At 44.8% G+C, this 16581-nt stretch overlaps 1 protein-coding gene across 3 annotated transcripts in view; it reads right to left on the bottom strand.

Annotated features, from left to right (window-relative positions):
* cobll1b (cordon-bleu WH2 repeat protein-like 1b) overlaps window positions 1-13433 on the bottom strand; it is a 47799-nt gene extending 34366 nt beyond the window's left edge. For 2 of the 3 annotated variants that reach the window (XM_072444328.1, XM_072444327.1), the window contains exons 1-2: window positions 13344-13417; window positions 12884-12964 (exon numbers count right to left, since the gene is read on the bottom strand). In XM_072444328.1, coding sequence (XP_072300429.1) covers window positions 12884-12964; window positions 13344-13381 — 119 coding nt within the window. In that variant the 5' untranslated portion in view covers window positions 13382-13417. Of the gene's footprint in view, window positions 1-12883; window positions 12965-13343 lie in introns of all 3 variants that reach the window. The other variant, XM_072444331.1, reaches the window with a different exon arrangement.
* Window positions 13434-16581: the final 3148 nt, after the last annotated feature.

Here is a 16581-nt window from a genome sequence, read left to right as displayed (position 1 = left end):
GTCATGAAAACGGCGCATAAAATTGAAAATGGAAAGGGTATTCCATTGATATTTCAAATAGACATCTACAGCGGACAGTCGCTCGCATTTAAAAGCAGTGACAACAAAATGTCTAAAATCTCATGTTAGAGAGCGGAGCATGAACGGGCCTCTGAACACGGCCACAGATTGTGCAGCTGTGGTAAAAGCAGAATCATGCTTTCTGTGCAGTACTGCCCAGCGGCCTGTAGAGGCCACTAAAAGAAATTGTGCCTTCAGCCAGCCAGGCTTCAGCAGCAGAAGTGAGGGGAGAACAGGCTTATTTTTATATACAGTGAACCCTCGTTTATCGCGGGGGTTACGTTCCAAAAAGAACCCGCGATAGGCGAAATCCATGAAGTAGAAACCTTTATTTTTTTACAGTTATTATACAATGAGATACTCCATAAAACATTGAAGCTCACGTGCGCCGCTCTCATCGGCCTCGCAAACTTCAATTTGGCAAGCGGTTTTACGTACGTGTACATAATAATAATAATAATAATAATAATAACTATTATTTATATAGCGCTTTTCAGTGACCCAAAGACGCTGAACATAATAAAAAAGGGGGGGTATTTACAGACAGGGGGGGACAACACGTACAGAACACATTAATATACAGATAAAATGAACAAGACAGAAGAAGTAGAGAGAAAAAGATGGGGATGTAACAGGGGGTAGAAGAGTAGGCAATGGGGTAGAGGAGGCTAGGGGTAGGGGAGGTCATAGGCTTGGGTGAAGAGGTATGTTTTTAGGCGGGATTTGAATGTTGTGAGTGAGGGAGAGTGGCGGACAGGTTGGGGGAGGGAGTTCCAGAGTCGGGGTGCTGTTCGGGAGAATGCTCTGTCGCCAAAAGTTTTGAGTCGGGATGTTGGTGCAGTCAGGGTGAGAGAGGAGGAGGATCGGAGAGCTCGGGAGGGGCGGTGGGGGATGAGGAGGTCAGACAGGTAGGGGGGGGCAAGGTGGTGAAGAGCTTTGAAGGTGAGGAGGAGTATTTTAAAGTTTATGCGCTGCTTGATGGGGAGCCAGTGGAGAGAGCGGAGAACGGGAGTGATGTGTTCACGGGACCGGGTGTGGGTGAGGAGGCGGGCAGCGGAGTTTTGGACCATTTGGAGTCTGTGGAGGGAATGGGAGGAGATGCCAGTGAGGAGGGAGTTGCAGTAGTCGAGGCGGGAGGAGATGAAGGCATGGATGAGGGATTCAGCAGCGGGGAGGGTGAGGCAGTGTCGGATTTTGGCGATGCGGCGGAGGTGGAAGTATGAGGTCTTGACAATGTGGCTGACATGGGGAGTGAAGGAGAGGGTGGGGTCCATGATGACACCGAGATTGCGTACCAGGGTAGAGGGGGTGATGGTCGAGGTGTCGATGCTGAGTGAAAAGGGACCAGTTTTATTGAGAGTGGATTTGGTGCCAATGAGGAGGAGCTCTGTTTTGTCACTGTTCAGTTTGAGGAAGTTGAGAGTGAGCCATGATTTTATTGTAGAGATGCAGGTTTCGATGTGGCTGAGGGGAGGCTTTTGGGTGGATTTGGTGGTGAGGTATATCTGGGTGTCGTCAGCGTAGCAGTGAAAGTCCAGGTTGAGTTGGCGGAGGATGTGACCAAGGGGGAAGATGTAGCAGATGAAGAGGAGGGGGCCGAGGACTGAGCCCTGGGGGACCCCTGCGTTACTGGGGAGAGGGTGGATGAGTGACCGGAGAGGGAAATGAACTCTTGCCTGTTGGTGAGGTCGGATGTGAGCCAGTCAAGTGCAGAGCCCTCAACACCCAGTTGGCGCAGCCTTTGTAGGAGGATGGAATGGTTTATAGAGTCAAAGGCTGCGCTGAGGTCTAGTAGTAACAGGATGTTGAGGGCCCCGGAGTCTGCAGAGGTGAGGAGATCGTTGAGTACTTTGACCAGGGCTGTTTCAGTGCTGTGAAGTGGGCGGAAGCCAGATTGGAGGGGTTCATAGAGGTTGTTTGACTGGAGGTGGGTGTGAAGTTGGGCGGCGACGATGCGTTCCAGCGTTTTTGAGAGGAACGGCAGGTTGGAGATGGGGCGGTAGTTGGAGAGGTTGGCGGAGTCTAGGGTGGGTTTTTTGAGGATGGGGGTGATGGAGGCCAGTTTGTAGATGGAAGGAACATGGCCGAGGGATAAAGACTGGTTGAAGAGGGTGGTGAGATGGGGGATGAGAGCAGGGAGGCAGGCCTTGGTTAGAGTCGTTGGGAGGGGGTCGAGAGAGCAGGTGGTGGTTTTGGAAGCGGTGATGAGGTCTATGATATGAGAGGAGTTAACAGAGGAGAAGGTGGTGAGGGGAGGGAAGGGTGGGTGGTCAGGGAGAGGAGGGGGGGCAGGGGTGGGGTTGGTGATGGAGTTAATGGAGACGGCAGTCATGGAGCTGTTGATTTTGGAAATTTTGTCATTGAAGGCAAGGAGGAAAGAGTTGCAGAGGTCAGGGGAGGAGGGTGGAGTGATGTCCGGTGGCTGGAGCAGCTTGTTGACGGTGGAGAACAGGGTGCGAGGGCTCCGGTGGGAGCTGTTGATGAGGGTGGAGAGGTGGGCAGATTTGGCGGCTTGGAGAGCGTCACGGTAGGAGGAGATGTGTAATTTGAAAGCTTCGGCGTGGACGGTGAGGCGGGTTCTTTTGAGGAGTCGTTCGAGTTAGCGGCCAGTCTGCTTCATGGTGCGGAGTTCAGGGGTGTACCAGGGGGCGGGGTTGATGTATGAGACGGAGAAGGTTTTCCAGGGGGCTAGGGAGTCAAGGGAGTCGGAGAGGGTGGTGTTGAGCATGACAGCATAGTCGTCGGGGGAAGAGGGGGGGGAGTCAGGGGGGAAAGCAGAGGATATGAGCTGGGAGAGCGTGAGGGGGTTGACTGACTTGATATTGCGGTAGGTGATGGTGCGTTTTTTGGGGTTGTGGGGCGAGGGTAGGGGGGCGGAGAAAAGGATGCAGAGATGATCAGAGAGTGGGAAGGGGAGGGGGTGGGGCTTAGATATGGGTAGGAGAGAGGAACAGACTAAGTCCAGAGTGTGGCCTTTGGTATGGGTGGGGAAGTCAATATGTTGGGTGAGATGGAAGCAGTCCAGGAGAGAGAGGAAGTCGGATGTCAGTGGGGCGTTGGGGCAGTCAATGTGGATGTTGAAGTCACCAGTGAGTAGGAGGCGGGCAGAGAGAGAGGATGCGATGGTGAGGAGTTCAGACAATTCAGTGAGGAAAGAGGGGTGGGGCTTTGGGGGACGATAGATCAGGATAGCGGTGATAGAGTTGGGGAGGGAGAAGGCAAGGTATTCAAATGATGAGATGGATGGAAGGTTGAGGTTCAGTTCAGTGATGGATGTAGATTTTTTATGAATAACAGCAAGACCTCCCCCACGCCCGGAGAGGCGGGGTTTGGCAGTGTAAGTGTAGTTGGAGGGAGTGGCTTGGTTGAGAGCATAGAAATCCAGGGGCTGTTGCCATGTTTCACAGAGGAGAAGCAGATCAATGTTATTGTCCAGTAGCAGTTCAGATATAACAGGTGATTTGTTGGAGAGGGAGCGGCAGTTCAGCAGTGCAAGGGAGATGGGTGGGGGCGCGGAGATGGATGGGGGCACAGGGGTGGGGGGGCGGAGGTTGCTGAGGTTGGCAGTGCGGCAGGTGGGGGTGACGGGGGGGCAAAAACTAGTCCAGAGTGAGGGGATAGGTGAGCCGTCGTTGGAGTGGTGGTTATGGGAGAGACCAGAGCCCCTGTGGATGTAGCGGGGCCGGCGAAGGATCCCAGCTGAGCTAGCTGCAGAGGCAGCAGCAGCTGGGAGACGATGGTTATGGTTGAGGAGGTGAAGGTCAGCAGCGGTGTAGGTGAGTAGGCGAGAAGTTGGTGGAGCGGTGGCCTGGAGGCGCGGGAGTGATAGTCCGAGGAGGAGATGGAACGTAGCAGCAGATGAGAGTAATCCAGTTAGTATGTTGGCGGTGGCTAGAGGCTGGTTAACTAGAAGCTGGTGGGCAGAGAGTTGTGAAAAAGCAGCAGTGGACCGGGTGTTGAAGCTGGTGGAGTGAGTGGCGTTGGTTGCCCCAGACCTTGTCTGCACGGCAGGGAGGCCCCGCGATACCATGACGGACCTCCGCAGGTGTTAAGCCAGCTGTTAGCTGGCGGCTAGGGCAGTAGATAGTCCAGGAGTGAGGGAGGAGATGAGCGATGGACGGTGCAGTAATGTCCGATGAAGTGAAGGAACAGGGATGTAGACAGAAGACAACACAGAGACGCGGGAACAAAACAAAACAATGGAAACGACTAACAAAACAAAGACGTTGGGACAGAAGCGGCAGTCCACATACCAGACGCCGGCGTTGCTCTAGCCCAATCAAGACGCATTTGAGTCCAGTTTTGTGACCAGATCGCCCCCGTCTGTGGAGCGGGGAAAGCAGAGAAACGGGGCTGTACCTTGGTTGTATGGGGCTGCTTTTCTCCGGGTGGAGCCGGTGCCCCGCTCTCCGTGTCTGCTCCTGTGGCGGGCTGGGGCCACATCTTCGCCCAGGTACAGACCTCCGGGGCGGCGGGTGCGGGAGCGCGGAGCCGGTGTTCGGGCGTGGAAACGCCGGTGCAGCGGAGGAGAAGCGGAGCCGCGTGCGGCTCGTGCCGCTCGTGGTGGAGCCGGTGATCGGACACGGAAACGCCGGTGCAGCGGAGGAGAAGCGGCGCCGCTCGCTCGTGGTGCGTGCGGCTCGTGGTATGCCTTTTAGCTTTGCACGGCCGATAGAACTTATGAAATGTTTGAAAATGAAAAGCGTGGAAGAGCAACAAAAGGAAAGGACGACAACTTACCACATCTAACATCCACTGTAATGCATTAAAACACAAAATCAACACAAGTTTGTGTTCCATAACGTTATTGACACACAGGTAGAGAAGACACGGAGAGACTGTTTAGCCAATCAGAATGCAGAACACAATGCGCGTGAAGCAGCGAGACCGTGAAAAGTGAACCGCGTTATAGCGAGGGTTCACTGTATTTTAAAACAATTCATACATAGTTGTGACACACTGTAATTTTAAATTCTATTGGCCTATCACTGATTGCCTTGATAGCCCTGACCGCACGCCATTGCTGTATGATCCTAAAATATAACACCTGGACAGTGGAAATTAGTAATAGTTTGTTAAGAAGAATGTCTCACACTCGGACTTTCAGCACAGAAGCTCCTCAGGGCTGTGTAATTCTCCCCTGCTCTTCTCCCTGTATCGGGCTCATCTCGGACGGGGATGAGTCCGTCTACAGGATGGAGTTGGACCGGCTGGTGTCCTGGTGCAGCGGTAACAACCTGGAGCTCAACGCCCAGAAGACAGTGGATCAGCCCCCCAGCCCCCCTCACTATCACAGACTCCCCCCGGGAGTGGACTCCTTACGCTTCCTCGGCACCACCATCACCCAGGACCTTAAGTGGGAGCCCAGCATCAGCTCCCTCATCAAGAAGGCCCAGCAGAGGATGTACTTCCTGCGGCATGATGAGAGATGATGGTGCAGTTCTACACGGCCATCATTGAGTCCATCCTCACCTCCTTCATCACCGTGTGGTACGCTGGAGCCACAGCCAGGGACAAACAGAGACTACTGTGCATTGTGCGCTCTGCTGAGAAGGTGATTGACTGCAGACTTCCATCTCTGCAGGACCTGTAGGTCTCCAAGGCTCAGGGACGACCAGCTTTCACCTTCTCACCCTGGACATGAACTATCTGAGCCACTCCCCTCAGGTAGGAGGCCACTCCCCTCAGGCAGGAGGCCACTCCCCTCAGGCAGGAGGCCACTCCCCTCAGGCAGGAGGCCACTCCCCTCAGGTAGGAGCCTACGACCAGAGCCTTCCGACACAAGAACATTGTCTTTCGTTCTGCTGTTGGACTCATGGACACTTCCTAACACCCGTCACCTGTCACTATAATTTAATCAATCACCCACTGCACTGTTCACTTTCTGTACTACATCTGTAAATTTAACTGTACATTTTGCGTACATAGTTAGCCTATTTTTATCCTATAGTAGATTGAAATAGTTTTTCTTTAATGCGTGCCCTTTTTGATTTTATCAATGTTGTTATATTATTGGTCATTGTTTTATGTTGCACCGAATCACCAAAGTTCCTATGTTTGTGAATTTTAATCAGTGGCAATAAAACTTTTCTGATACCGATTCTAAAACTGACTGCAAGTAGGCTTAAGCTTATTAGCATAGGCACACAATCTGTAAATTAGCATTAGCCAGCTGCTAACTACCTGAAACAAACAGCACACTGCTCAGTCTGGAGTGATTTCTGCAAGTCCACTGGTCCCTCCTGACCACAGCAATACATTTCTGGACAAACTTGCTCTTTGGAGATGTTACAGAAGAGGAATCGTGATCACGTGATTTTGATGTCGCGTCTGAACGCCCTGTTGAATAAACAAATGAAAATAAATAAACTGAAACTACTGAGTATTTATATTGTAACTGCTTGCACCTGTAGACATACTTGCTATTGCACAATCACTAAGCCACCAACCCAAATCACACTTTGGCACAATCTGCAGTTGTGCCAAAGCAAGGCACTCCACCCACTAACAAAACATGTGACAAAGAAACAAAACGTTTGAAAACTGAACGTTGTCTTCGATCCTCGTATTATACACATGTCATTATGACATAGAACAAGACACAACAAGGCATAAGTGTTTGCCCTGAAGACGTTTCCACATCTTTCCCAAACAAAGGGCCCCACCTGCCTTATGCGGCCGACATGCAAGAGCAGGCTTCAAACATTATTGAGAGAGAATAAAGAGGGCAACTTAGGCTAATGGATGCTTCAACTTTAATTTCAATGAACTTTGCAGATTCATATAGCTCACCTGAGCCCACAGCGTTGATGTGTCCTTGGGGAAAACACATTCCCATCTCCAAATCACAGCTGGTGGCAAAAGGAAGGGCATTTGGCATAAAAACCTGCAAAAGCACTGAAGACTAGTTCACTGCGGCAACCCAAATAGCACTCAAAACGAATTGTTGAATTAAAATGAACGCATATCATCCTTTTCCATCCAATTCTGTTAATCCAAGATGATCGAAGGCAAATGTGAGGATAAAATGTGTACTACCCGGTACTTAGATTTGAATATGAAATATCTAGATTATCATTTAGAGAAAAAGATGACGGACTATATTTGTTCAAGTCCACATTTCACATTTTGGGAGTGACTGGACTATGAAATGCAGTTGCAAGTGTGAAAATAACAAATAAGTCACTCCGGAGTATAAGTATACAAGTATAAACATAAGTATTAGTCGCACCCCGGCCAAAACTATGAAAAAAGGTGCAACTTATAGTCCGGAAAATACGGTAACTTCTATGACTTTATTTAGTATTTATATAATAGATACTAAATAAAGTGCTTCATTCTGCCATTATTTTTTTCCGCTAATGTTTTTCAATAATTGCATAGTTTATTTGTCAGTGGAATAAAGTAGTTTCAATATCATCGTGCATTGCAATAGTTATTAACTTTGTTGTTTTTTAAGTGCGTTACAGTTGTGATTCAGTGTGCAGCCTAGTGTTCTCTTCTCCAGAGGGAATAAACTTGTTGCATCTTGGAAGAAAGAAAAGAAGAAAAAAAAACAGCTTTTAAACGACGCCTCGGAGCTCGTGTCACGTGTGGTACAGTCACTTAGAAAACACGCGGCTGTCAGTGCCTTTCGACTCACCACTTAGTTTAAGCACTGGTATCAAAGTAAATAGAGGCCTGTAATTCTTTCTTACCCATAATTCTCGGCGCTGGATTTGGAGGAGCAGCTGTGCCCTTGGACTGGCTACATGTAGGGAAACAGCTGTGGGGATTCTCAATACCTTTAACCAATTCCACATTGAGTTTGAGCGGAGCCAGCCGCTGAGCTCATGGTTTAAGGTGTGTCTAATTAGCCCGGGCCAGATCCCGGCCAGCACAGCCAAGAAAGAGAGGCTTATCCACTTTAAAAGAGTAGGAAAATTACAACTATCGATATCAGATTGAGGCGTATCATCATACATCGTCAACGCAACAAGCTAAATATTTGAACGGAGTGTCGTTTGCAGGTTATCAAGGTGAGAAAGAACGACTCTGTGCTCTTGGGCAACACTTACGGCGCTTTATGTGTCTGGTTGCAATAAGAAAAGCATCTGCTACAATTAGTCGTTTTCATGTCTGTTTTCCTTGTTGCAGTAGAATGTTTAAAGGACAGGCAGACTCATCGTTCTAGTTGTGCCGTTTCACTGTTGAAATATGCAAAATATATAAGGAAGTGAGCCGGGCCGCGTGACTCGTTTACTGTCACAACACCGAAAGAAAGCGAGAGAAAATACTAATTTGAAAGAACCGATTAACATGATACCAGTACCACCAGTGCCCCTTGCCCTGTCAATCAAGTTATACATTTACAGTACAATATATACAGTGGTGTACATTCCGAATACTATGACTTTGTAAATTGGATCATGCGAGTTGGGCTTCAAACTGCACATTATGAGTAAAAACACCTCTCTCAGTGAGTTATACAATAAACATAAAGCGGTTTTATTCAGTCTTTACCAAATCTGTTCCATTACTCCTTAATAAACTACTGTACTGTATTCTTGTAGATTCAGTCCGTATTTTACCTAATTCTATCTTGCCTAATCTAGTCTGTCATTCCCAGTGATCCAGTCCAGCCAATATTTGCTCTTTAAAGTGTATCCGTTATCGGCCCTAATTCTCCAGCACAGGTTGATATTTTGCTTTGGAAGACCTGCCGCCTATAGAACACACATAAAGCTGCACAAAACAAGTACACTGCTCTCTTTGTGGTAAAACAGTACTGTGGGCGAGTTTTTAGTCAATGTAAATTACATATTTTTAGGGCAATCATCTAAACAAGCAAGCAAGCAAGCAAGCAAGCAAGTAAGTAAATAAATAAATAATATTGTTATTACTATTATTTATTACTACGTGTATTTCTCTTCCACAACATGCACACTGCAGGTACGTGGTCATTGTGTGGTCAAACCAGTAAACCTATGGGAAACAATGACCACTATACGTTCACTTGGTAGGAGCCGGCTAATGCGTATGCTACCATTAACTATCATACAGCTTTTACTACCTTTGACACTTGTATTACATCACTACGATTACATAGCTACAATTATGTATAAATACTTGTTTGAAGATTTTAAAAATGTATGTACAGTGATATATTTATGTGGGTAAAAGCGATCTTATTAGTGGCAGAAGAAAATGGAAAACAACCCCGTCCATCGCTATAAGGGTCACGTTGCAATGTCACATCCATATGTCGGCGTTTGAAAAGATCTTTACCAGAAGTGCTTTATTGGCCCCCAAAAATAAAAAGCCACAAGAAGGGCCAAAAACATGTGCACTGCCCCCACATCCTCGCAGCTTATGGCGGACGGCGGTTTGACTTTTCCAAATAATACTGCGACCACAGAAACATTTAGGTAGACGTTTAGTCCCAGTGCCATGGCAAGTCAAACCAAAAGAGTGTTGTGTTTCTATATGATGTCAATGAATGCTATATTTGTAAAGGGTAAAAAAGACACGTGGAAATTTAGCATGGGATTTATGGAACACTTCATTGGAAAGTACAGCGATACAGTTGGACGTCTAAGATCACAGGCTCAGCTCTAATTTATGTCCAACTTTTAAAATAGTAAGAGTTGGAACACATTTTTCCCTCTTGCAGTTTTGACAAGTGCAACTGAATAAGCTGACGTCACCATCTCTGTGCCTGGAGCAGAGCTGGTGGGAAAGTCCATACAGTCGTGCACAAGTACAAGTGCAGGTCCCCGAAGACTCACTTTCTAGACAAAAGGCAAAAACAACAATGTTCTGGAGGTCGACCGATACAGGTTTTTGCATGGCTGACGAAGATTACATTTCCCACATCACGCGCGATTACTATTACATGCTAATGCCATGAATGAAATAATAATATGCAACAAAGAAGATGTGTGTTTATGCATTATTAATGATCAAGATTTTTTTGCCAATCGAGCCAAGACTAAGCTCTTTTACAATACTTACTACAATACTACAAAGACTTATAGCCTGGAACTGTATCCGGGCTCCCTGATTTCTAATGACAGGCAAATTAACCAATCAGAGAACCACATGGTCCGTTACTGTCAACAACAACAACAACAAACATGGCCGCTTACAAGATATGTCGATCTCTACTTACAAGTAAAAAAGAAAGAAGACAAAAAGGACTGAGAAACCGCACAGATTTACAGTAGGTTTAATCTGATGCAAAAGATTGATTTTGCTGTGAAAGATACGGGAATGTTTAAAAGGAAAACAACTTCTGCATTTTAGAGACACATGCTACAAATAAGCTGTTGTGATTGGATGTCCCAAAAAATGTCACTATGGTCGGGTTCTGTCAGTACCGCAACCTAGCCCCTTAGCCATCCGGTATTGCGCATATGTTGTTCTTTTTAATGTATTTCCACTTTCATTTTTACAATATATCAAAACTTAGAGATAATGGTGAAAGTTGTTTTGAAGATATGTTATTGAGTTTATTGTTTAAGGTATAAAAAATAAATGAATAAAAGTTAAAATGAAAACGTTCTATTGTACAACTTTCTGATATTTCTGCACATCTGTGATTCATTTTACAGACATTTTGCATTAAAAAACATAAAACATGTCTTTAAAATGTATTAATTGAGGTTTAAACATCGTCTGAATATTATTACTGGGATACTGCAAAAATATATTGAGATATTCATTTTTGTCAATATTTTGACATAAATGTCATAAATGTTTTTCAACTGACATTTTCTGTATAAAATATAAAAACATACTTTACAATGTACCGAAGGGAAAATACTGAGTGGTCACAAAAACAAAAAATAAAAACAGAAAAGAGGCAACAAAAATATTCAAAACTGACATTTACACCATTTGTCCATTTGCCACGTCAAACCAACATATTTCTGAACAATTCCGCATCGTAGTTATTGATTTTCATCTCTAGTTCGAGTCCAGCTCATTTCTGCTCCTCTAAACCACTTTCCCGCTCTGCCATCGCCTCGAGAGGAGCGGACGTGACAGATTCTCTTTTTACAGTCAATGGCTTCCACCGATCAGCGGCCCATCACAGAGACACAGAGGGGGCCCGAATGTTTGCCTTATAAAATACTTCCCATGACCCCCAACATGTGGTCAAGGCAATTTCTCAGTGCAAGCCCCGCGAGCAGGAAATGAGCAGAGTTTAGAGGTTAGAGCGTCACCAACAAGTGGCAAGGATGTAATGACTGAATGGAATTTGCTTTGAGCTTTAATATAGAGACAATGAGTGGACGGACTCACAAATTAGTCTAGAATTGGGATTAAAAATTACAATAGGAAGTTACTTAAAGATGCACTATGTAACTTTTGTGGTGGGGGGGTGAATGGTTGCAATTAGCAAATCACAAAGACTGGGGTGTTATTTTCTGAGTTTAGAGGCCCCAATTTGGTCTTTTTGGTCAAATCTCCTTGTTTAGAATGTCAACTTTGAACAGAATCCCAGTGTTAAAACCAAAATTGCAAATCTAATCGTAATATTTTGTCAGAAAATGTGTAATTTAGTTATTTTCCCAATTCATTTAGCTCAAGCTGTAATGTTCCTGTGGTATTAAACTTATCTAGTTTACAGTATTCAATTACATGTGTTGTGAAATCTAAAAAATCTCCTGACAAACAGTGAGTGGAACCTCCTCTAAACACAGATCTGACTTGTAACTTGACTTGATTGAGTCACCTGTTCGTTTCCATGAAGATAGAGAAGTTAAATAGCATAATGTGGAACAATCTGGGCAAAGTGATAACATATTTGTAGAAAAATCAAGTTCAGGAGCCAGAAATGTCACAGTGCACCTCAAAACCAAATAAAAAGTGACAAGAGTTGCCAAGGGTAACTCATATTTACAGGGCTCTTTGTACTTGCATTTGACACTCTTAAGTCCTCTATTCACAAGCTTCCCACAGTGTACACAGACACTGGAGGCAGGAATAGTGAAACGCCTTGCTAAAGTACACATCAGCAGTGTGCAGTGGAGAGGGAATTAAACCTTTGGGATAGAGGACACTGCGACAAGTTGGCCACTGTCCAGGGTGTACCCCGCCTAAGGCCCGAAGTCACTGGGATAGGCTCCAGTCACCCGCGACCCCGAAAGGGAACCAGCGGTAGAAAATGGATGGATGGATGGATAGAGGACACTGGTCTCAGATGAGCTCCTTTCTTCACATAACACCAAAGTATCACCGGATCTAAACCTGGTCCAACAGTAAGATCTAAACCTGGTCTCAAATTGGACTGCATCATCGCCACAGCAGTTCTGACCAAGACATTACCAACAAATCTGGATCAAATTTTAATCTCCATGTTATTTGTAGAACTCCTAGTGCACTTTAAAAGGTGCACTATGTAACTTTACCGGTTGGAGCTCCGCCACCTCCTCTCCCTGCAGATAGAGTTATACCTGGAATGTTCCTCTCCAATTCATTCATTTGTTAATTGCTTCTAAAATAGCCTGACAAACATGCATTCTGAGTGAGCTCGCCTCGCCACAGATCTGACCTGTAACTCGACCTGACGCCTCCACGGAGATAGGTCAATTTAACGCCATTGTGAGACATTCTACTCAAAGCAATGGCATCTCAGGCACTCCTAGAAAAGTGACATAATGCACCTTTAACTAGAAGGAGATGGAAAGTAAATAAGGATGTGGCCAAAAGGACAATCCCACAGTAACTGACACAAATATATATGATATTTAAAAGTTGCACGATTGGGTTTAAGATCTGAGAGCTTACAGTAAAAGAACTTTGACAGCTCATAACACACACACAAAACCAAAGTTACCTCGTTGTGGACTGCCTGGGATGCGTCTGCGATCCATGCTCGTCCATGACAAAACTCATCTGCTTGACACAATCCCTCGGGCTGGAGAAAAACACACACAAATTGCAATTCATTTTCACTTTTCACGCGCAAAGTCTTTCTGTCAAACTCCGAGCTCTGCAAAGAAACCGGCGAATAGTGCGAATCTGCTGCTGCGGGGCGAATCCCACCACACATGAGCTCATCCAAAATATTCATCATATTTTCCTTTTATTTTTTTTATTTTTTTTGTAATAAAATAATTGTTTGCCAGACTTTACCGTGCGTTGACGTTTCCAGAGCTTCCTTTTATTATTTTTTATTTATTTATTTGTGATAAAAGAATTGTTTGCCAGACTTTACCGCGCGTTGACGTTTCCAGAGCTTCCTTTTATTTTTTTATTTTTATTTTTCTAATAAAAGAATTGTTTCCCAGACTTACCGTGCGTGGACGTTTCCAGAGCTCTCGTCAACTTCCATTAGTTTAAAAAAAAAAATATCCAGCGCTACATTTAAAAAGACAAGTTCAGCGGCTAAACTTCCTTTTCCAAACAGTCCCAGTGTCGCATGCTCTCGCCCGTGTGTTTTTCCGGTGTCGTTTCTACATTCTGGGCTGGATCCGTCCCGTCTTGACACCGCGGACAACTCTGCCGACTTGTGACCGCATCTCCGACGGTCGCGGCGCGTTTGGAGCAGACGGAGGAGCGGGGCGTCTCTGCTGTTTGCTCGCGGGACGGTGAGGAGTTTGTCCCGAGGGTGCGTGCGTGATGTCAAAGGAAAAAGTCACGAAATAGCGACATGAAAACGACAGTTCTGCAAGAAAAAGAATGATCGGGCTATAATTTTTTATAGGAATGATTTAGTGTGAAATAAGTGTAGCTGTGAATGTGAGTTAGGCGTGTTTACGAGTCGTTGTACTTCCTTTTGCTTTGCGTGTCTACAGTGACATCTAGTGGTGGTTTTAATTAAACAGACTTTAGTCATTGTTTAAGATAAGATAAGATATTCCTTTATTGTCCAAAAATAGAATAAGAACTTTTAAGGGCTGCGACAAAGTCATAGGGGAAGAAGAACTTCTAAAGGATACAAAAGCAAAGACATCTCATGACCTCATGGGCTTTGTAACACCAAAGCAATGGAAGAAGAACTTTTAAGGACTACGACAAAGTCTGAGGAATAAAGTCTGGCGGTAATGCAACACTCGGATGCCAACCGCCATAAAACAACAACAACAACAACAACAACATGGGGAAATTTCATTGTTGCAACGCAAGTAGATACAGAGGAAAAGGACAGATAATTTATAGGAAGTTTAAAAAAAACACTCTTAATAGAAGAACTCTTACAAACAAAAACTTCTTTAGACAAAACCTCTCATTTCTTAATAAGGAATGGAAGGGGAAAATAAAGATAAAATAAAATAAAATAAAAACATCTAGCGTAAGACAAGATAATACTAATAATAATGGTAAAATAAACACTCTATTTTTTAATATTTTTTATTTTAATTTAATTTTTTATTTATTTAACATACACAGATCACTGTAAAACTTCTTGTGCATATTATGACAACTGTAAAACAATGCCATTTGACAAAAGACACATTTTGCATTGCAACTGCATTAATTGTAGCATCTGTATTTAGTTTTATTTGATCACAATTTAGTGCATTTTGGGTTTAAGTTAAGGTTCCTCTTTTTCTACAATCTGTAACACTAGAATAATAATCAGAATAACTTTATTGTCATTGTCAATGAACAAAATTCAAAAACATAGGAACTTGGCCGTTCGATGCAACACAAAACACTTGTAACTTTATATTAACAGTGCTACCTTTAAGCTAGGGTTGTCAACAACAAAATAATATATAATAATAATTTTATTATTATATGTTATTTTGCTTTCTTGAACAGTTTTAGAATAATCTTGAGCTTTCCCAGAGCTAAGACTGCAGGGTTTTCTGCTTTATTTCTGCTTCTTTTTTATTTCACTACATTTGAGAGCACGAGCTGCTCTTTCTACTCCACTACATCTTTGAAAACTGCTGTAAGGTAAAAATCATGTTTGTGTGGATTGAGTAATTGTTTTTAGCATGTTCATGGTGACATCCTGACCAAAGGTTTTGAGTTCAAGTCCTAATAAAAAATATATTTTTGGTTTACAATATCACAACACTCACTCTTTAATAGTTTTCAAAAACAGTGTGAAATACTCTTAAAAATAAAATTCTAAACGTACTTTACTTCTAACTGTAGTTTTACTTTAGGCAAGGCAAGTTTCTTTGTAGAGCACAATTTTTACACAAGGCAATTCAAAGTGCTTCACACAACAGGAAAAAAATGCATTATAATCACAAAAAAATGACAGAAATCACAAAACAGTTTTAGATATAAAAGAGAAGAATCAAGAAAACAATTTAAATCATATGAGCAGCTAAACAAAACTGTTTTTAGCTTATATTTGAACATTGATAGATTAGAGGCCTGTCTCAAATTTTCAGGAAGACTGTTCCAGATTTTGAAAACTGAAATGCGGATTCCCCATGACTCTGGCACCAGCAAGAGGCCGGTCCATGTTTAGTCCTGACTCTGGCACCAGCAAGAGGCCGGTCCATGTTTAGTCCTGACTCTGGCACCAGCAAGAGGCCGGTCCATGTTTAGTCCTGACTCTGGCACCAGCAGGAGGCCGGTCCATGTTTAGTCCTGACTCTGGCACCAGCAGGAGGCCGGTCCATGTTTAGTCCTGACTCTGGCACCAGCAGGAGGCCGGTCCATGTTTAGTCCTGACTCTGGCACTAGCAGGAGGCCGATCCATGTTTAGTCCTGACTCTGGCACCAGCAGGAGGCCGGTCCATGTTTAGTCCTGATTCTGGCACCAGCAGGAGGCCGGTCTATGTTTAGTCCCGACTCTGGCACCAGCAGGAGGCCGGTCAATGTTTAGTCCTGATTCTGGCACCAGCAGGAGGCCGGTCCATGTTTAGTCCTGACTCTGGCACCAGCAGGAGGCCGGCCCATGTTTAGTCCCGACTCTGGCACCAGCAGGAGGCCGGTCCATGTTTAGTCCTGACTCTGGCACCAGCAGGAGGCCGGTCCATGTTTAGTCCCGACTCTGGCACCAGCAGGAGGCCGGTCCCTGAGGTCCTCAGAGTCCGAGATGGTTCATATGGCACTAACATATCCAAGATGTACTTTGGTGCTAGGCCATGGAGAGACTTGTACACAAGCAGAGCTGCTTTAAAGTCTCTTCTCTGAGCCACAGGAGCCAGTGCAGAGACCTGAGAACAGGACTAATGTGATGGTACTTCCTGGTTCTGGTCAGGACCCGAGCAGCAGCGTTCTGGATGTACTGCAGCTGTTTTACAGCTCGTTTGGAGAGGCCAGTGAGCAGTTACAGTAGTCTAATCTACTGGAGACAAACACATGGATAAGTCTCTCCAAATCTGGTTTAGACACTATATTTTTGGAAATGTTTTTAGATGGTAAAAAGCTGCTTATGCTGCTTTGACGTGGCTATTAAGGTTCAAGTCTGAATCCATTATTACCTAACTCTAACTTGGTTTATAGGTTTTAGAGCGAGACTCTGGAGGTGGCCGCTAACACTTTCTCTTTGTCTTGTCTGAGTTCAGCTGGAGAAAGTTGTTTTGCATCCACAAACTGATCTGTTGGATGCAGTGACAGAGT

Source organism: Eucyclogobius newberryi, unplaced genomic scaffold, assembly GCF_026437365.1.
Source record: "Eucyclogobius newberryi isolate DKJ021-1_F unplaced genomic scaffold, fEucNew1.0.hap1 SCAF_14, whole genome shotgun sequence".
Lineage (NCBI taxonomy): Eukaryota > Metazoa > Chordata > Actinopteri > Gobiiformes > Gobiidae > Eucyclogobius > Eucyclogobius newberryi.
The sequence above is the reverse complement of the archived record's forward strand: the minus strand, read 5'-3'. Positions and strand labels throughout refer to the sequence as shown.